Source organism: Cololabis saira, chromosome 6 (assembly GCF_033807715.1).
Source record: "Cololabis saira isolate AMF1-May2022 chromosome 6, fColSai1.1, whole genome shotgun sequence".
Lineage (NCBI taxonomy): Eukaryota > Metazoa > Chordata > Actinopteri > Beloniformes > Belonidae > Cololabis > Cololabis saira.
The window spans coordinates 38,195,571-38,218,017 of record NC_084592.1 but is presented as its reverse complement, the minus strand read 5'-3'; the positions used below and the strand labels follow the sequence as shown (position 1 = coordinate 38,218,017).

The window sequence follows — 22,447 nt, the reverse complement described above, 5'->3', positions numbered from 1 at the left end:
AAACACCACCACAAACCAACTATCACCACCACCACCAAACAAACACCACCACAAACCAACTATCACCACCAAACAAACACCACCACAAACCAACTATCACCACTACCACCAAACAAACACCACCACAAACCAACTATCACCACCACCACCAAACAAACACCACCACAAACCAACTATCACCACCAAACAAACACCACCACAAACCAACTATCACCACCAAACAAACACCACCACAAACCAACTATCACCACCAAACAAACACCACCACAAACCAACTATCACCACCAAACAAACACCACCACAAACCAACTGTCACCACCAAACAAACACCACCACAAACCAACTGTCACCACCACCACCACCAAACAAACACCACCACAAAACAGCCACCACCACCAAACAAACACCACCACAAGCCAACTATCATCACCACCAGCACAAACCAGCTATTACCACCACCACCACCACCACCACCAAACAAACACCACCACAAACCAACTATCACCACCACCACAATCCAACTATCACCACCACCACCACCAACACCACCAAACAAACACCATCACAAGCCAACTGTCACCACCACCACCACAAGCTAGCTATCACCATCACCACCAAAAGCCAGCTATGACCAACACCACCACCACAAATCAACTATCACCTCCACAAGCTAACTGTCACCACCAAACACCACCACAACCCAGCCATCACCACCACCACCAAACACAGCTACAAGCCAACTAACACCACCACCAGCACAAGCCACCTATCACCACCACAAGCTCGCTATCACCAACACCACAACCACAAGCCAAGGACCACAATGTTCATCAAAGCTGGAGAGAAGCTGGAAGAACAACCCAGAGTGATGTCTGAGCTCCTAATCACCTCCACTGACTGGACACTGGAAGAGAGCCTCTCCAAAAGGCTAAAGTCTGCCAACATCGAACAGCTTCCAAAGATGGATGAGGCTAAATAGAGAAGACATAAGTACAAGGGAGTGTGAGGAGGAACGGCAGAACTTGTGAACCTCTGGAGATTAGCTGCAGGGCATTTGGAGGATTTGAAGTTTGCAGATCCATCTGCAAAGTGCTTACAATGCTGAGCATTATTCGAGAAGCAAAGAAGAAGACCATCCAACCTGCAGCTGATGGTTTTGGATCAAGCAGCTAGATCTGTGGCCAAATGCTCCTGGAACAAAAGGCCGGAGTCTGAGCATCTGTGGTTGGATCACTTGAGCGAGGGTGTTAGATTTTTTTTTAAAGAAAAACCTCCTTTGACCCCCAAGTAACATTCAAGTAACACTCATAATGCCTCCCAGCCAGCAAAATGGATCTTTCAGACAGTACTGTTGGTGTCAGAGATCTCCAACTCTCAAGAGGAACTGACTCGAGCGCAGGAGTTAGCGCATATCTGGATGCAGCTGCAGCACCGAGGAAGGAAGACGCAGGAGACCGACGAGAGGATCAGTGCAACATCTGCGTATGGACAAGTCCCCTCCTTGATGGAGCCGTTTCAGGTGTGTCCAACCAAGAGAAGACCTTAAGCCATACTTTGGACACACCAGAGACATCAGGTGGTCTGGAAATGAATCAGCATAGTCCTGGCAAAGATGAATTGGGTTGGTTAAGAGGGGATGGATGGATGGATGGATGGATGGATGGATGGATGGATGGATGGATGGATGGATGGATGGATGGATGGATGTGCAATAACCGCTAAATACCTCACGTATTTCAGCTATTTATTGGTTATTTCTATTTCTTCTATTTTCTATTCTACTCTAATCTTTTGTATAAACCGTTGAGCGTGTGTGTGTTTGGCTGCTGCACGATTGAATTTCTCCTCTGGGAGATCAATAAACTCTTCTATTCTATTCTATGGATGGATGGATGGATGGTAGGAATGGGTGATATTTTACCGTTCACGATAAACCGTCATAAAAATGTCTCACGGTAAGAATTTGTCATCTCACGGTAAAAACGATAAATTGAGGAAATGAGAAAAAAAGACAGAAAGAAAGAAAGAAGGAAAGGAAGAAATGAGCCTGAAAGAAAGAAAGAAAGAAAGAAAGAAAGAAATGAGCCTGAAAGAAAGAAAGAAGGAAAGAAAGAAAGAAAGAAAGAAAGAAATGAGCCTGAAAGAAAGAAAGAAAGAAAGAAAGGAGCCTGAAAGAAAGAAAGAAAGAAAGAAAGAAAGATTCCCTTTGATGACACTTTTTGTATTGGTATTTTTTTTATCGTCATTTTTATCGTTATCGGGATAAATGCCAGAAATTATCGTGATACATTTTTTTGTCCGTACCGCCCATCCCTAATGGATGGATGGATGGATGCTTTCACAGAACTATTTTCTTATGCAGCTTTACAACACCAGTTTGTACAAACAGATACACTGAAGGACGTTAAACTTTGATGCTGTACTTAAGTTCTGCTGTTCTACCAGAACCTCATCCCCCCAGTTTGATTTGTGAGTGAAAAAATAACGTGGAAACCAAGACACCAAAAGTAAAAGTCTTGCAGAAGTCGCCGTGGAAACAGGGACATCCATGCACGATGTGTTTATTTCGAGACTGATGAGTGACAAGAGAGCTGCAGATCTGATCTTCACACAGATTATATGAGAAAGCCTCGTGTGGAAAACTATTATGTAACACAAACACACAGAGAGGAGAGGAAATGAAGAGGCAGGACTCGTCCAGAGTAAATCTGTCCTCATCTCTACCATCTCCCTGGAGATCAGACAGGAAATACCACAGCAAACACACACACACACACACACACACACACACACACACACACACACACACACACACACACACACACACACACACACACACACACACACACACACACACACACACACACACACACACACACACACACACACACACACACACACACACACACACACACACACACAAGCTGTGGGCTCGTACCGCTCAGCTCCACCATCATGGAGACTTTGCTGCCGTCCATCACCTTCAGGTCGCTCAGTCGGGTAATGAAGCGAGGGGCTTCACATGTGACCTCCGAGCTGTGAGCCGGTCGGCTTCCTGTAACACAAAAGAAGAAGAGTCAGGAGGACCAACAAAGCGCCGACATGCCAACAAAAAAACTGCAGTTCCTCAAAAGACCACTGGGGGATACGAAACCAACTCAATCTTCACCGATCTCCGTGAAAACAAGAAAAACCTTGCATGAGAAATCATCTCCCTGTATTGTAGCGAACACCTTTAGTTGTGTTGTTAACGGTACAATCAGACCACCATGACTTGTTGTGGGCTGGTGTGGATGGGCCTGAGGAAGAAGCTTGAACTTAAATGTAAAATGGAAATTGGATGCAGCTGAACATTAAAACCAGATAGAACTTTGAGAAGAGGAGGAGAACATAACCTGGAGGGACCAAGTGTCAGCCGCCGGCGCGAGCCATCAAGAGGCGTAACTCCAGTGAGACGAAGCGGTATCGCAGGATCTGCCCCCATGTGGCCAGACGTGGTACTACTATTAACTAACTACTACTAGTTCAACAGTTAAAAGGTCCTGGTGAAGTCGTGTTTATTCAAATTAAACACAAGTGTAGAAATGTTCTCAGTTTCACCACTAGCTCATTTTCCTCACAGCAGCTTTCACGTTCATGCTAAACAAAACTTTTGAAGAACAGCAGCAGTTGTCTTTAACAGATCTAACTAAATCACACTATGAGATTATTTTAAATAAACTGCTTCTTTAGTTTGGATTTCAAGAAAAAGTGGCTATCGTTGCCGGAAACAAACATTAAATCTGGCCCAAACAGCGCTGATGCTTCATATTTGATTTAGTAAATTTTTCCCTGAACTCGTCTGGAAGGCCTCCCTTCTGCAGCGTCACCAGGAAGCTGATACTGCCTTACAGGCTGAACTCAGGGGGAGAGGTCTCCCACCATAACCAGCAGCTCCATGAAGGAAGGAGGAAACTCCAGAGGTGTGCTGGAGCTCGTCTCGTGTCTGATATGCACAGATCCACCGCCTGCTCGGTCAGATCTCTGATCCGCAGGAACAAAAGCATCCACAAACTCCTGGACACACTCGCAATGTTCTCGCATCAGTGTGTGCACGTGCGTGTGTGTATGCATGCGAGTCTGCCACCATCATTCTGGTCCTCACTTGTCCTTTCCCTTATTAGGAGAGAGGATTTCCTTTTCCTTTCTCCACACACACACACGCACACGCACACGCGCACACACACACACACACACACACACACACACACACACACACACACACACACACACGCACACACACACACACACACACACACACCTAAACATTTAATGGACTACTCTCTCTCTCTGTGTGTCCGTGCATATATGAACACAGTTTGAGTGATCTGTTCTGTGTACATATCAGACATACCAGAGAGAGAACAAACACACGCACACGATCGAAAGTCTGACGACTTATTTACAACCTACCAGGGAGAAACATCAGCTTTATTTAATATAAATTGTTTTATAAAACCACTAAACTTAAAGTCTTAACCTAAATCTCTCAAATCAATGACCTTGACACATCCACTACCCGAATCAACCAAAGCCTCGACGGAGACCAGATCCCTCCAAAAACTCTGAAAACCAACCAAACTTTTAAATCAGTCCATCCCGACCGCGAGACTCTACCGGTCTTCCAGACGGCGAATTTTTCCATTTTAAATAAAACGTTGATAGAATCAATCATTGGCAGTGATCACCGAACCTGGTGGACAACCCGTGTGAGGGAGGCCGTCAAGCTGAAGGAGGAGTGCCACAGGGCTCAGTTATGGCGCTTTTACACAAGTACCTACTCAGCCCGACTCGACTCGCCTCGGTTTTGCGCTTCTCCACTAGGGGTGGAGGCATGCCGAGTAGATACTTTTTTCTGTATCTACCATGGATGTATTATATTAACCTGGATACCGGACCGGAAAATGGCTGCCGTTCATTTCAATGGAAGTTGCTCGCCTGTCGCATACGCCGAAAAAGTTCCTGACTTCCGGGTTTACTTCCGTGTTATGGGGCCCATAGAGCATGCGCAGTTGAGTCACCTCCCATGATGCTCTGGTGCCTCCCATCATGCCCCGGGGCAATGAGAACGAGTATTAATATAATATGTATTAATATAATATATTAATTAATGTATATTATTATTACAATATAATACATCCATGGAGTGCACGGACACAGCTGTGACGTCACGCCCAGAAAGAGACTTTTCTTTGACTTTTCTGGCCGTTAGAAAACATTTTTGAAGGATATAAAGTCCATGACTTAAAAATATAGAATACAAAGATTAGTAATTGCCGGTGATTACAGCTGGAGGTGTCCTGTGAACAGTTTTAGAGGCTTCTCTTTTACTATTGCGGTCTATGGGAAAAAAGCTTTTTGGGCCCCATGGGATTTTTGGTGACAGTACCGCGGCTGGCCACTGGGAAAAATCGGCGTGCCTGCTGAGTGCGAGACCGGGGGCCTGGTATCTACTCTGCCGGCTCTAAGCGGGCTGAGTCAGCCTGTATCCGATGTCATCACACTACAGGCATCCGATTGGTTGGGGGGGTGGGGCCGTCAGACGTCTGAGTCAGGATGTGACATCAGCGAAAAGAGCGACTCGCGGCTTCTTGTTCATTTTATTCAACAGGCAATGGCAGCGCAAAAGTCTGTTTCGTGATCCAACTCTGAGGTGGCTGGTGGCTGAGGAGAGAATAAAAAATTAAAAAGGGATGTAGATGGGTGACCTAGAGCTGTTGCCTTTCCAAAATGCTTTGCATAGGCCTAGACCACGGGTCGGCAACCCGCGGCTCTAGAGCCGCATGCGGCTCTTTAGCGCCGCCCTAGTGGCTCCTGGAGCTTTTTCAAAAATGTTTGACCTTTTTTTTTCCTTTTTTTTCTTCTTTTTTTTCCTCTTTTAATTTTTTTCTCCTTTTTACTCTTTTTTTGTTCTTTTTTTCTTTTTTTGTTCTTTTCTTCTTTTTTCCCTTTTTACTATTTTTTCTTCCTTTTTCCTTTCCTTTTTAATCTCAACATTTCTCGAAATTTTGACTTTTTTCTCGGCATTTCGACTTTTTTCCCGAAATCTTGACTTTTTCCTCGACATTTCGACTTTTTTCCCGAAATCTCGACTTTTTTCTCGACATTTCGACTTTTTTCTCAAGATTGTACTTCAACATTAATCTTGACATTTTGACTTTTCTCTCGAAATTTCGACTTTTTTCTCGACGTTTCGACTTTTTTCTCAAGAATTTCAACATTTTTCTCAAGAATTTCAAAATTTTTCTCGAAGTGCATAATGAAAAAATAAATCTTCCCCCAGTTATAACTAATATAGAAACATGCAGCATGTGTTTCCTTCATTCTAAGGCTGATACAAGACTTTTAATTTTTTTGCGGCTCCAGACATATTTGTTTTTTGTGTTTTTGGTCCAATATGGCTCTTTCAACATTTTGGGTTGCCGACCCCGGGCCTAGACCATGCCTCCTCGCTTTCTGTTGAAAATGAACATCAGGGCGTCAGACAGCAGAGGCTGCAGCTCTGGTGCGCGCATGCCCCAACATGTCCCGACAGTAGAAGCAGTTGCAGTTCCTCTACTGACCACCAGGAGTCAGATCCAGCAGGAACAGTTGCAGTTCCTCTATTGCAGGGGTCACCAATCCTGGTCCTCGAGGGCCGGTGTCCCTGCAGGTTTTAGATGTTTCCCTGCTTCGTTGCACCATGATACAAGTGACTGTGTCATTAACAGAATTGTGCAGCCCAGAGGCTTCAAAAATCTGTGGATGAATGCCACCTCAGTAGTTGAGGTGCTGCAGCCATTAACAGGAGGAATAACGGCGGATGCTCCGACACCTTTTTAAGGCTGACGGACGCCACGAATTATCACGTAAATGTCACGCGGTCAGACCTGGCAAAACTGCTGCCTTCAAGTTTTAAAGAAAAGCAACAGGGTGCTCAAACTTTCACTCATCCACTAATGACGCCAACACGTCCAAGTCGGAGATGTCCAGGATGTAAACTGTTCTGGACTCCACGAGGACACAAAACTACCCACTTAAAAAATCTTAAAAACTGTAGTCCACACAAGGACATCTGCTGGTGGGCCCAGAGGGTCAAGAGGGTCAGTCTGTGGGAACCCACTGATATTTCACTGTGTGTGTGTGTGTGTGTGTGTGTGTGTGTGTGTGTGTGTGTGTGTGTGTGTGTGTGTGTGTGTCGGGGATTTCCTGCTCACTGACTTTCCTTATAAAGCTCTAATGATGTTTCTGTTGGAGACACTGGTGAATGATTGGCTGACAGTTCACGGTCTGATAACCAGGTTACTGCTTTCTTTTGTTGTTTTTTTTTAAACCAAATTACACTTTGGCCTTCGAAGCCCGTTATAAAAGCTCTGTTAGTCAAAGGGACGTACAGGTTGTTTTATTTTTCAGTGCACTTTCTTAGATGCTGGTTGAGTTTGGTTGTTAGAAACTAATCTAACAGGAAAATGAAAATAAAGGTAAATATTGTGGATTGAGTTCACGCTTGCTAACCGAGTCACAATCATCTGCCTCAGATCACGCGATGGTCACATGTCAACGTTTCCTTCAGTCCCACATCATTGTGTGTGAAGCAACAATTGTGGTTCACGGTCACGTCTGAGACCTCTGACCTTTGACGTGGACTCGGGCGCTGCTTTCGGCTCGGCCGTGGACGTTCTCTGCCACACACGCGTACAATCCTTCATCTCGCCGCGATGAGCTCTGGATGGTCAGTGTGGCCACGCCCCCGACATACGAGGTACGGGTCCCAGCCGGAACAGGATGCTCTGGAGGAGGACGGAAAAGAGACGTCATCTTCAGGTGAACGCAACAAACCCACAAACGCAGCAGCGAAAAGCAGTGCGTCATCTGCGTAGAAGAGTTCACATGGATCCTGGACGACCAGCGAGGAGCTGCTGCAGAAGTATTTCTAAAGATAATTACACGAGCAAACACGTCCTCTGCACATTAAATCCATTTCTAAAGACCTTTTTAAACAAAAACATCTTCAACAGTTTTAAAATTACATTTATTTATAAAACAGACTCATGAAGGAGTTTCAGTGTTCACAGACCTGCTCCAGAGCAAAATATGAACAGAACCAGAAACTGCAGCAATACATGCAACAAAATAAATACAGTATTTTCTGGACTATAAGCCGCACCTGTATATAAGCCGCATCCGCTCTATTTAAAAAAAAAAAAAGATATGCAAGCCGGAGATATTTATGTTGTTAGATTAGATATTTACTACATGTACAGAAGGATTTTGAACTGTAAATGATGTACATGTTTGTACCTAAATAGATCCTTTCCTAACATTGTCTTTTAACACGGCAGCAACTTTGCTGATTAAAACGGGACAGAACCAAGAGAAAATAACCGGTATTTATTTATCTATTTTCTCTTTGAAATCTGCTTCTACCTACTTCTATCTGCTAAAGAAGAAGTAGCGTATTCTTCTTTGCATTTATTTTGTCTTAGTTTTGATTCTAATTTCGGTTAGAGCGCCCGAGTGGTGGAAGAAAAATCCACAGAATAGCCGCACCTTTGTATAAGCCGCACGGTTCAAAACCTATGAAAAAAGTAGCGGCTTATAGTCCAGAAAATACGGTAAATAAAAAGATATAAGCAAAGAGTAACTTTATAGAATATATCGGTAAAGGCATTCTGGGAGATTTTATAAACAGCTGATTATTGGTAACAGGTGAGGGGGGAGGGCTAGAAATAAGATTATGTAAATGCTAAGTCTTATAAAAATAAAAATACTGTCTAAAGCCAAAAGTTTCATGTAAATGTAAAAAGATTGTTGGAGCAGTCCAGCAGGACGTTCTGGTACCAGATACTGAAGCAGAACGTCGTCACAACGACAGAAAAGCATAGCTGGCGGTCCAAAACCACATCACCAAGGACCATATCAGCCAACGTACAGTCTTCAACATCTCGTCTTCTCACTAACTCATAACAGGCCCATGAGATTGTTCTTGATCGGTTAGGATGATTGATTTCATTTTGATGTGGGTTTATTGTCCCACAACCTTATACACAACCCCAATAACCATTTGCAAACACATATTTCTGTATAAGACAAACTGGACAACCTCCCTGTGACATCACTAGGAATGGGTGATATTTTACCGTTCACGATATACCGTCAAAAAAATTCCTCACGGTAAGAATTTGTCATCTCGCGGTAAAAACGATAAATTCCTGTTGATGACGTTTTTGTGTAAAGCTGATTTATCGTTCTGTGTTAAATCCACGCACAACGTACGTGAAGGAAGGAAGGAAGGAAGGAAGGAAGGAAGGAAGGAAGGAAGGAAGGAAGGAAGGAAGGAAGGAAGGAAGGGAGAAAAGAGGAAGGGAAGAATGAAGGAGAGAGCAGGAGGAAGGAAGGAAAGAAGTAAGGAAGGAAGGAAGGAAGGTAGGAAGGAAATGAGCCTGAAAGAAAGAAAGAAAGAAAGAAAGAAAGAAAGAAAGAAAGAAAGAAAGAAAGAAAGAAAGAAAGAAAGAAAGAAAGAAAGAAAGAAAGAAAGAAAGAAAGAAAGAAAGAAAGAAAGAAAGAAAGAAAGAAAGAAAGAAAGAAAGAAAGAAAGAAAGAAAGAAAGAAAGAAAGAAAGAAAGAAAGAAAGAAGGATAAATTCCCATTGATGACGTTTTTGTGTAACAAACATGGCGGATCTGAGAGCGAGATAGATTTATAGTTACAAAGATGGAGTTGAATTGGTATTTTTTTTATCGCAATTTTTATCGTTATCGGGATAAATGCCAGAAATTATCGTGATACATTTTTTAGTCCATACCGCCCATCCCTAGACATCACCCACAAATTTAACGAGTGCTTGTGTCCCACTTTTTCCCTCAATAATATTCATTCTAATCCATAGAGGACGTTGTCGCTGCAAGAGAACCTGCCATAAGTTTGCTTCTTCTGTGACGCTTGATGCAACTGTGTTTTGAAGGTTCCCATAAATATATTTCTATTATTTCAACCTGCTCCTTTTCAGTCATACCAGCTTGTAATATTAACCCCATAAATAAAGCTGTAGAAAATCTGACAGTTTCCAGGGACAAGAGGAAAACGTCTCAAAGGCAGATTAAAGGTTTCTGACATAAATCAAGATTTGTAGCCTGTAAATCTCACAGATGATGAGGTTTTTTTTTCATGCAGACCGAGTGTAAAATGTTGGTCCTCGAACCTCTGAACCCGACCTCAGACAAGCAGCTGGTGATCATGTTTCTACTGAAATGACCGAAACCAGCCACTGCATTTCCTCCTGCAGAGCAATTATCTCCCTCTGCTCTAAATCTGCGGGTTTGAGGCCCGTGGATCTGTGAATCTCCATCCACTCCTCTGGTTCTGAGCTCAGCTGTGGGATGCTGTAGGGGAGGAGTCCCTTCTTCGTGATGGAGCCCAGCTCCAGCGCTCTCCCTGGACTCGACGTGCATGCCCTTGTTGGGTCGGCCTTGCTGGTTCTGAGCGTCGGTGTGTGTGTGTGCGCTCACTGCAGCAGCATGTTTTGTCTTTATATGGTTTCCAGCTCTCGTGGTGGATCTGTTGGACCGTACGGTGAGACGTCGCTGTAAAACACTGCCCGTTGTTTCATCTCTGGCTACACTTTTTTCTTTTTCTGCCAAATAACTTCTGTATTCACATTTATTGTCAGGACTTCTGGATCCGTCACGGACTCCAGAGAACACGAGCAGCCGTTTTCTGGTATGAGAAACCGGCAGGCGTGCCGCTAAGATTAGATACAGGATGTGAAGCACTGAAGCTGCAAAGATGACTGAACAAAGCAGCATGAATGTTTTAGACCAATAACGGTGAAACCTTCAGGCTCACTGACCCGAGAGGCCCCGGGAACACGAAAGGAAGGGAATCAGTTTCTTTTTAGTGCTTCCTGCATTCATCCACCCATCAATCCTGGCTCAGCTATCAAATATCCATCCATCCATCCATCCATCCATCCATCCATCCATCCATCCATCCATCCATCCATCCAGTTTAAAACTACAGCTTCTGTAAAGTTGTGGCCTTGTTCTTGTAAAATCTCACTTGATCACTGCTCGACATACAGGATTTAATTCACTAATTTGACAGTTTGGTTCACTATAACCTTTTGTTTAAGAAGCTTTAAATTGTATTCTTAAATCAGACTGAAAGCCTATTTTTATGAAATCAGTTTTTCATGGTGATGTAAGATGTTAATTTAACTGAGCTCTGGTGTGATGTTTTACAGTGCAGAGCTTGCCCTTCCAGCGGATGACTCCAAACTTAATCAGGACTTTAAGCTGTTTTAAAAAAAAAAGAATTTCCTACTGGTTAACACCGGAGCCTCGGCTGCTTCGTTCTGAGTCAGTTTACTAGACTTTATCTCCATTTATTTTTGTACTTCAGCTCTCAAAAACACACGCATGTTGTGCTGTTATCCAACACAAAAACATTGCAGCTGCTCGCAAAAGTCAACAAATCTTTGGAGATAATCAGGAGAATTATTATTGCAGTGGAAATGTTATTCTACTTTGTAAACACTGCAGTTGACTGACGGAAGTCAAACGAAAACTGTGTGAAAAGTTAAAAACTCTGCAGCAGCTCAGCGTTTCTGCTGAGCTTCAGGAAAGTTTTGCTTATTTTAAAGTGACTTTTTTCAGCCTCTGTGTGTCTGTTGCTTCTGTCTGGTGTTTCCTGTTCGACAGGAATGCGCATGTTCAAAAATCAGGATGGACGGATGGCATCCCACAGCAGACGGGAGGAGCAGATCAGCGGTTTGACTGACAGCTCGGAGCTCCCACTTCCTGTCCGCTGGTTTTTGTCCTGCAGGGTCATCTGCGAGACGAGTGTCCACTGCCCCCTGCTGGAGGCCTCGGTTCATCGCAGTCTGTCTCATAAATGAGACGATTTCTCTGAGGTTAACTTGGCTGACAGTTATAGTTAATGTGACTTTAAACACCTCACGTGTCTATTTAACCCTTATTGTTAGACAGGCAGGTGAAGGTCATCTTGACCCTCAAAAAACTGTCAAGTCAACTAAAGGTTAAAAAAAAGAAAAGGAGAGAGTTTAAGTAATTTCTTTAACAAAAAAAGTGAGGTGCATCTCGCCCCATAAACCACTTCATGTCACAGTGGGAGGGGTAATTGGCTGTATCGAGCCCACACTCCAGGAAGGGCATCTGATGATAACCCTAAAATCAATATGTGGAACTCAACGATCTGCTGTGGCCATCCTTGAAAAGCTTTGAAAGAGGAAAATGAAGATAAATCGGTTTGCTTTGCTTTATTTGGTACATAGGCGCCGGAACCGTGGGTGCTTCGGGGCCCGAGCACCCACGGAGATGGCCGAGCACCCACGGGGAGAGCCGAGTAGGGGAGCCCCCATGTCAACAATCACTGATTGGCTAAAGCGGTTTTCAAATAAAGGGCGCACAGCCGCCGCCGGCTTTCCCATTCAAGTGTATGTACTGCCGCTGCGCAAGAGCGCAGGGTCTGAGTGACGCAGAGCCTGCGCGCATACACCTGTGTACACATTTGTTGCAAGTTGCTTGGCGACTGAAAAAAAGTTTTTCCGGTCTGGCGCCGTTTTCCCACTCATTTGGACGTACAGCTCGGTTTGCAAAATGCATGTGTCCCTGATTCAAAGAAAAGCCCTGGCTTTAGTTCTTCTTCTGAGGAGGAGGAGACGAGCAGCAGCAGCAAGGAGGGGATGGGTCCATGAAATCCTCATGAAGACAGGATTTGGGGGAATAAAGGCTCGTTCGGGAGCTCCATGATGGCCAGGTCAGGCTGAATCATATTTTATTAAAAAACCTTTCTGAACTATGTTGTTTTTTTTAGCTCATGTCAGTCATTTTAGCGGACCTGTAGTGCTTCAGTTTGCAAAAGTATTGACACGTGGTCTTTTCATAACCATATATTGATCAATGATTCAATTGATCCCCAGATGAAGCATGGAAATGCTATATTTTATTTTAAATTAACATTTTATTGTTAAAAGAGCAAAAGTATATCACATTTCTACCACTTTTAAACACACCAGGTGTGTCCAAATTCTGGGAGATTTCTCTCCACTTTTGTCCCTTTTTATTGATGTCCCGATAGTCCTGCAGTCTCATCCCACAGGTCCTCACAGACTCACAGCCAAGATTATTCTTTCTTCCATGTTGATCGTCTCTGATCTACAAGCTGCAACTTTTTTTTCTCCCTCCACCTTCTCTCCTATTGGACACCGCCCAGATGCCGTCACAGGGCGCACGGTGAAATTAAAAAAAAATTAAATTCTACTGTTGTAGATTAGAAACGATCAAGATGGAAGAAAGAATGATCTTGGTTATGAACTATAGAAAAATAGCCTCCTTTTTCCTCAGATGAACACCCGAATTTGTTTAGAATTTGATTATTATTTGTGTGTGTCTGTGTGTGTGTGCGTGCGGCGTTCATGTCCGTTACCGCTGTTAAATCTACGTTGCTGAATTGCTACACTACACTACATGACATTCAGCACCCACCAGCAAAAACATAATTCGGCGCCTATGATTTGGTACCAAGGAGTCATAAAATACTTCACTGCATATTTGGAGAGACGCATCTTCCATGATCTTCAGGTAGGTTGTAGATGGCTCCTGGAGGTGTAATTCACAAGTGTTAATCCTGATACCATATTATATTGATTGCCGGGGTGATGATTCAATGTTTGGCAAGTCTGCCAAAAAGTAACTTTACTTCAAGAGCTAGTGATCATTGTGAAGAAGCACATAAACAAACATGGCAAAAGAAGTGTTACAAAGAAAGAAAGAACCCAAATCTGGGTTAAGACACGCAGTTGTATCGCTGTGTATAGACAAGTTTTACGCGCCAAGACCTGGGCGCCGCCATTACCCTACACAATATATTTCATTTCCGCCGGGAGTGGTTTGCGCAGCGTCTACCGGTGTAAACACAGCGGCGTGGATACTAGCCTAAAGCAAAGACTCGCTGCTCGTGAGCTTTTAATGTCGACAACTATGTTTTTGCCATGGGAACACAGTAGTTCTACTACTTTGACTGGAGATGGCGTTACTCTCCCCCACCCGAATTCAGTGCAGAACTGGGAGGTTAACATGACGACACGGCCCAGCAGAACGGACAGGAAGATTTGCTCCTACTTCGTGCAATCCATGGCAATAGATGGAAAAGCAATGGACAATCTGAAACCCTCAAATATCAATATCTGCACAGCAACAAAGTCGGTTGTGTCATGTCATACAAACATGATCGTTTTGTTTATTTGAAAGCAAATGTAGAGCCTAGCCAGTGTTTGAACAATGCGTGGCATAATGCTTGGGTGCTGTAACTGAAGCTGGAGAAGTCAAAACTGCGAGATGTTCGTGTGTTGCTGGACCAGGGAGATCGTGTTCCCATTCAGCTGCAATCCTATGGAAGGATTATTAATGATGATTAATTTATGATCTATTAATGATGTAGCTATGGTGGGCACACAATCATCACAACAGCCTGCTACATTGCAATGTATTTATGATGTAGACTAACACACGCAGGCACACGCACACGCACACGCACACGCACACGCACACGCACACACACACACACACACGCACACGCACACACAATTATTGTAGCTATGGTGGGCATTGTTTGTCCCATCTCCGAAACCATCAACTGCCTTACCAAAATACCAGTAGCAATGTTAGTGTATGACAACTTCTTCATAATTAACAGGATTGTCAGCTTCATAGCTAAAGTTGCTGAACTTACCCTCAGATTCAAGTGTTTCTTTCTCTGGGGGGAGGCAGCGGATCCGCCGGGTGAGTTTACTCCTCTTTGGCTGGGGGAGAGCGATTGTATCCCAACCACAACTCAGAGAAAGGATTATCCTTTGTTGGTTTTTTGTCAACAAAGTGATGCGAACAGACAAAAATGTTGCGGGGTGTTTTTTTTAGATTCAATGCATTCAGCCAGGTCCCTGATTCCGAGTCGGTATCAGGCTTGCGAAAAAAAGTAAACAACGGAGCGCATGGACATTGCCTCTTCGTAGCTGGTTTGTGGTCGTAGCACTCTCTATCTAACCACTCGTCTGACAGACTGACTCATTACTCCCCAAACCGATTACTGTCTGTAAATCAAGTACCAATAGAAAAAAATATATACATTTAATAAGGAGGATTATTTATTCATTATGACCATTACAAAACAATGGCTTAACAGTGTAAACAATAGACGGAGCTTTCAGTCACGTAACCCGGTTTTGAAGCTTCGTACGGAGAGCAGCCATGTTGCTCAGCGAGCCAACGGGAACACGCCTACTGCATGTCAATCAAAGTTAGCTTTGCTCCTAGCTGCTCCAGCCGAACCCCGATGAAATGTGTTCTGTCAGATGTGATACACCATTTAATGTGTCGACTCGACTGCGAAAATCAAAAATGATCATCGCGTTAAGTCGATGCCGGGTTCGTAAAAGCGGCTGATTACTCCGCTTAGTGTAGTAGCACAGAAATAAATGTAATGCTCGATATAAACTCTCCTGGGGTGGTACAAAAAACATCAGCCCCCTCAGAGTCGTCACGGATGTGAAAACAAACAATTGAAGTTTTGAACCGAACTGTACAGTAAATACGTTTATTCCTGGTCTCAAGTGGACATTTTAACATGGAGGTCAATGAAGAAAAGCAAGTCAGTCTGTCCGTCGTGGAACTGCATCAAAACTTATGAAGACGGTTGGCCCGCTGCCAGCACAGTCAGGTCCAGCAGCAGTTTTTAACAGGATGTCAGAGATGGAAACAGGATGTTCATGTCTCATCCGTCTGAGTAACTGAAAGGAAAGTTCCAGCGTTACATCACCCTACGTCTATTTCTAGATGATAATGAGCGTAAACTTTTGTTAGGGACCAAAACAACATGAATCAACACAGTTTTGAATGAGAACTGAATACGTGTTTGTAGCAAAATGCCCTTTCATGTAATGAATGTACGGACTGTAGTTAGCAGGCGTCCCCGTCAGGACCGGGGGTGTCTCATCACCAGCACCTGATGGGCATGTCCAGTAAGGACAAAGAGATGCAGCAATAGTTTACATTGAAGTGGACCTCACTGTTATCAGGTGGGTTTACATTAGCAGAGTTCTCGTGTAGTTTTAAAGGTGACTTTATTGCTTGTGTGTGTCTCTATGACGACCAACCAAGAGATGTATCTGCAGAGTTAGGTACTTTAACGTGACCCCCTCCGACGCCGCCCAAAAAAATTGTCAGGTCATGATATGAGGAGTTTGCATCCTTCTCATTCACCACCATCACCATTTCTGCAAGAACAGCAAACAGAAGACAGCAACCATCTCAGCTCCACCCATGCTGATCTCATACTTAATTTCTTCCTCAGTTTCCTTCTTTTTATTGTCTCTCATCTTTTAATTCTTCTTCTTTCATGACTGTATAACCGTCAGTTGGGAGCCCTCACAGTTGGCAGGGCCTGGTAGTTTGCTAAGTTAGTGAATCCTACCGGGTCCTTCATCGTATTTGACAAACGACTGAAAGAGTGTTGGGGTTTCCGCCCGGACGCCGGTTAAAAGAAATGCACTCATTCAAGCACCATCCTGACTAAAGGCGTCACGCCTTAAATATTTCTTACCAAACTCAACAATTTGCGAAGTCAAAATGTAACAAAATAGCACAGTAATAAATGCATTCATTTTCTAAAATATCAAAGTTGTAGCTTATGTTCGTCTTCCAGCCAGTTCAACTACTGATCATCTAAACCTGTTCTTGTGATATTGCGGCTAAGTTTAATATCAGGCTCAGCTGCAGGTTAAACTCAGAACCTTCTGATACGAAGCAAAGTTTAAAGACAGAGAAGTTGGTCCCATTAGTTTTGCAACATCTGGGCTGCAAATACTGCAAATACCTGACTGTGGTGGTGAAGTCACCAGAACTCAGTTTTTGTTGATCAAACTAAATAAATAAATGCCAGCAATCAAAACAAAATGTGGATGAAGTTAAAAGAACCAGGAAGTTTCATTCCTGCATTGAAACTCACTGACCGTTGAGCAGCCAGGAGACGGTCGGAGCAGGTTTTCCATCCACAGGGACCTGCAGGCTGATGGTCTGACCGTCCGCTACACTGCAGCCCTGCAGCAAGCTGGGGAACACTGGAGGTCTGGACGCACCTGAGGAGATGCAAAGACAGATGGAAGGCTGTTACTGTGAATGGAGGGACGGTCAAGGAGGGACAGACAGGGAGGAACGGACAGGGGTCTTACACTGGACACGGAGCGTCCACATTGCAGACTCAACAGTCAGTCCGTCAGCAGTGGTCAGCTGGCATCTGTACGTCCCCTGGTCCACCTGTCTCACTCTCTCCACGGTGAGGTTCAGACGGCTCCCATCCCGTCTCTGCTCCACACCTGCTCCTGTTCTCACAGGTGCGCCCTCTCTCAGCCAGGTAACCGTGGCAACGGCATCAGAGGAGACTGTGGGGAGGCGAAAGATGACTTCAGTGCTCTAGTCGTGCTGAGGTTGTTATTTTTTACATTTTTAAAATCAGTAAAAGATGTGGATCATATGGAAAATCCATAAACAATCGCATAGATTGTTATCTAACGTCCAGATCATCTTACAGACGGTATATATCACATTTATAGAATACCGTATTTTCTGGACTATAAACCGCTACTTTTTTCATAGGTTTTCAACCATGCGGCTTATACAAAGGTGTGGCTATTCTGTGGATTTTTCTTCCACCGCTCAGGACGCTCTAACCGGAATTAAAATCAAAACTAAGACAAAATAAATGCAAAGAAGAATACGCTACTTCTTCTTTCGCAGATAGAAGTAGAAGCAGATTTCAAACAGATAAATAGATAAATAAATACCGGTTATTTTCTCTTGGTTCTGTCCCGTTTTAATCAGCAAAGTTGCTGCCGTGTTAAAAGACACTGTTAGGAAAGGATCTATTTAGGTACAAACATGTACATCATTTACAGTTCAAAATCCTTGTGTACATGTAGTAAATATCTAATCTAACAACACAAATATCTGCGGCTTGCATATCTTTTTTTTTAAATAGAGTGAATGCGGCTTATATACAGGTGCGGCTTGTATATCTTTTTTTTTATTATTTTTTAAAAAATAGAGCGGATGCGGCTTATATACAGGTGCGGCTTATAGTCCAGAAAATACGGTATATGATATAGACTTGGGTTCAAACTGTCACCACCAAGATAAAAGTTTATGTATATTTATGAATCTATACCCAACCAACTTTTTTGGCCAAATAAATGAGACGGTAAATAGCGAGGGGTACAAAAACATCTCTGAATGATTAAATGTGCTCACTACTGCTTATGGAAGTAGCACTGGAGAGTGATTGACAGGATTAGTTAAAAGAGTTGGTGACCTTGGCAGGTGAAGGTGACCTGCGCTCCTTCGGTGGCCTCCTGGTCCAGAGGAACAGCTTCGAACCGCAGACCAGACCCCGATGTGGTTCTCCTCACAGCCCTGAAACACACACCATCCCGTCTGACGTGTCAAACACACTTCAAAGACAGAAAGGCCACATTTCAAGAAAACATCCAAAAGATGTGATGCTTTAAGTGTGTTAAATATATTAATTTACAGCTCCCTGTCTGAAGCTCCTTACTGCTAAACATGGACATAAACTGAAAAGCTAGGTGGTGTAATAACAATGACAAAATTAAAGCTGCAAGCAGCGATGAACGGGCCCTCACACCCTTGTGCATGTTCAGGCGTGCTGCAGTGGAAGCGCTTGTATGACTTGCATGTAGATTGTTCAGGCCTGGACATTTAGCGGATGACACCAGCCACGACTCTCTCAAACCATTCAAAAGTTATGGCAGAAAGTAGGAACTATCAGATATTGACCAATCAGAAGAAGGGGCGGGGCTAATTCATGCCAATGAAGGTCAAGTACTCAATATCGAGTCAAATGACACCAGCCATGACTCTCTATGTCAAACCATTCAAAAGTTATGGCAGAAAATAGGGACTATCATATATCGACCAATCAGATGAAGGGGCGGGGATAATTTGCACCAATTATGTTCAAGGACCCAAAACCGAGTCCGATGACACCACCCACGAGTCTTTATGTCAAACCATTCCACGAGAAAAAAAAAAAGAAAATCCTACAGATACAATAGGGCCTTCAGGCCCTAATAATATGAACTAACTTGGCAACTAACTCATCAGCCACCATGACAAGAGTTCACATACTGTAATCAATAAACCAAACATCGGCCTGACTGGAGCCTGAGGCGCTAACGCTCTTCTTTAGGTTTGGAGTCAGGATTGGTTCACACATCTCCTCCATCACTTTCAGCAAAGACGTCCCACAAGGTTGAGTACTGAGCCCTCTCCTCTGTTCTCTGAATACTTATGACTGCTAACTCATCCAACTCCATTATTAGAGAGAAGACACCACCATCACTGGGCCGGTTTCAGAGGTGGATGACTCCGTATGCAGGGAGGAGCTATGGAGACCGTTGGATTGGTGTTCAGAAAACAAGGGAACACCAATATAACAAAAGGAAATGATAACAGACTTCAGAAAGAAAGCTCACTCTGGTGCCCTCTCAATCTACATGAATGAGTGCTGGTGCACAGGGTGATAACGTTTAGGTAGGGCTGGGCGATATATCGAGATTTTAATATATATCGATATATTTTCAAACGCAATATGGTACGAGACAATATCGTTTATATCGATTATTAAAAAAAAAAAAAAAAAAAAAAAAAAACAATTATGATTTTGATATAGCTTATTTTGTGACAAATTGACTTGAATGTTTTATTTGAGATTTGCACAAATGTTTTGTTGTTTGCACAACTGTCAACCTCAGTGGAAAAGTCTGCCTGTTACTGTCTACATTGTATTAATTAAACAGTGTATTTTAATTTAATTGTTATGCAGGAAAGGGATATTTGTTTTATTTTATTCAAGAAGCATTTTTATTCTATATATGCAGGCAGTTTATTTTTATTTCATTTGTTTTATACATTTTGATATTGTGCAGACCTCTGTTAATAAAGGAACCTGTGTGACATTTGGCACGAGGCTTTGTATTAAAACTGACTGTTTTTTTAAGGGTTTGCCTCAGAAAAAAATGAAGCTAACAGAGATGCTATGCTATAATGCTTTGGGGGAAACCCCAATTATGGCACAGAAAAAATATCGATATATATCGAGTATCGCCATTCAGCTAGAGAATATCGAGATATGACTTTTGGTCCATATCGCCCAGCCCTACGTTTAGGTTTACATGGGTCATTCTTCCAAACCGGTGCATTTCCTGTCCCATTGATGTTTATAAGTGTATTTTATCCAATCTTTCACCAAAATCTATGTTTAGCATCTCTCCTTATGCACAAAGATGTCCCCTTTAATACAGTATAAAACATATATAAATACTAAGTTTCTATCAGAAATTACGTGTCTTTTTTCCAGCTGACACCACCTATTTTTTCATGTCCCCAATAGCCTTCCATGAAAGTGTACTTGTGATATGGACAATATAATGGAGATAAAGAACATAAATGACCACATCAAAATATGCATCTGTCTGTGCTTTTTTGTTTGCAATATTTTTGTTCAAAATATATTTATGATTTTTCAGTAAAATCACAGTACTTAGTCCCGTCCCCTAGTATTCGCTCAACTCCGTCCCACAAATCATTACCCCCCTCCCCTTCCCCGAAAATTGGACCAGTCCATATGAAATCACAAACAGGAAGTTGCATCATACAAGTCTTCAGACAACAGACTTCAGACAAAATTTAAGTGTGCTCTTTCATAACTTATTTCAGTGATCTATACTGTGATACTGTGGTCGTCAATCATAACAACTCAACTCAGTTACATGAAAAAAAGATAGAGAGGTATTGTTTTTTCAAATTTATATCTGTCATTGTAAGTATACATATTATACCTTAATTTCATGCATGCCATGTGCTCCTTTGTTACCCACCATGTGGGGAGCAGCGGTCATCTTGAGGAAAAAATCCAACTCCGTCACACTCAACTCCGTTACATGTTTGAATGTGACGGAGTTGAGCATAAGTGTTTAAACCGTCATAACTTCTGGCTGGAATGGCCTAGAGACTTACATTTTCTGGACAGACTGTATAGAAAATCTGAGGGTAGATTTGACAGTTTAAAAAAGATTGGTATGGTAAGCTTTGTTTGTTTCCTCAACTCCGTTACGATTTTCAACTCCGTCACACAAGGCTCAACTCTGTCACACGTATACATTTTTTATCAATTATTTATCATTGTTTATGAAAACATCATCTATTGATGGTTGGAGGTTGTCTGAAATGTTTAGAAGATCATACAAATATAATTTTTTGACTCACATTCTGAAGTTAAAACAACTTTAACTCAAAGTCCAGGAGGCCCTTGGTTAAAAAAAATGCTATTTCAGGTGGAGGAAGAGCAAATGTGTGATATTGTCAGCATTTTTTATGTTCTCAATTATTGAATTAGAGTGAGGGACATCTGATTCATAGAAAAATTATGTTTTAATTACAATAATATGTTTTATTAGAGTTCAGACCAATTCCATAGTGTCCATAACGGAGTTGAGGCCAAATAGTGCCCACATCCCACAATAATGACCAAAAATGATTACGATTTGCAACCTGAGGTGGGAAAATATGATTTTCTACAACTTTAATATGTTCTTAAAGTTGTGAAGTATTCAGAATATTAATACATTTGGGTAAAAAATTTGAGAATGTCAATGTCTAAATTGCACCGGTTTGGAAGAATGACCCACATATCTGAGGACAGCATCAACGTTACTACAGCAAACAACTTCAGCTGCCAAGAGTAGCTGATGTAACAGCAGCTAACGTTACAACAGTATATGTTACATCAGCTTATGTAAGAGCAGCCAACTTCACAGCAGCTAACTTAACTTTTGCTAATGAAACTAATTTAGCTAATTTTACAACAGCTAACACAGCTTAACATCAGTTAATGTAACTTCAGCTAAAGTTCCTTAAATGTAACTGCGACCAGGCAACATTTCTGAACATTAGATATTTTAATAACACCAAATGTTAAAGTAGCTTAGGTTACACCAGCTAAGATATCTTAATCTTAGTAACCATACCTGCTAAATTTCCTCAGCTTCAGCTAATTTGAAAACAGCTAATGTCCTTTTACTTCAACAAGGTACTTTCAGCTAAATTAACATCGGTTAAAGTAACTTCAGTTAAATTCAACTACAGCGTCATCCGCCAACATTATCCCTCAACTTGAACCTTTGACTTGATTCTGACCGGTTTCTGTCTGAAGCAGCGGTGGTCTTCTGGACTGGATCAGGACGGACCGACTGCACCTGTAAAAAGACAGATAAATGTTTCTATCACAGTGAAATTAATACATTAATAACAGATGGTGTTAATGAAAAAAATTACTTCTC

At 42.6% G+C, this 22,447-nt stretch overlaps 1 protein-coding gene across 1 annotated transcript in view; it reads right to left on the bottom strand.

Annotated features, from left to right (window-relative positions):
- The window catches only part of mylka (myosin, light chain kinase a), a 94,547-nt gene that overhangs the window by 48,563 nt on the left and 23,537 nt on the right, over window positions 1–22,447 (bottom strand). The window contains exons 10-15 of the mRNA XM_061722951.1: window positions 22,305–22,363; window positions 18,400–18,500; window positions 17,264–17,473; window positions 17,045–17,170; window positions 7,653–7,808; window positions 2,939–3,055 (exon numbers count right to left, since the gene is read on the bottom strand). Coding sequence (XP_061578935.1) covers window positions 2,939–3,055; window positions 7,653–7,808; window positions 17,045–17,170; window positions 17,264–17,473; window positions 18,400–18,500; window positions 22,305–22,363 — 769 coding nt within the window. The remainder of the gene's footprint in view (window positions 1–2,938; window positions 3,056–7,652; window positions 7,809–17,044; window positions 17,171–17,263; window positions 17,474–18,399; window positions 18,501–22,304; window positions 22,364–22,447) is intronic.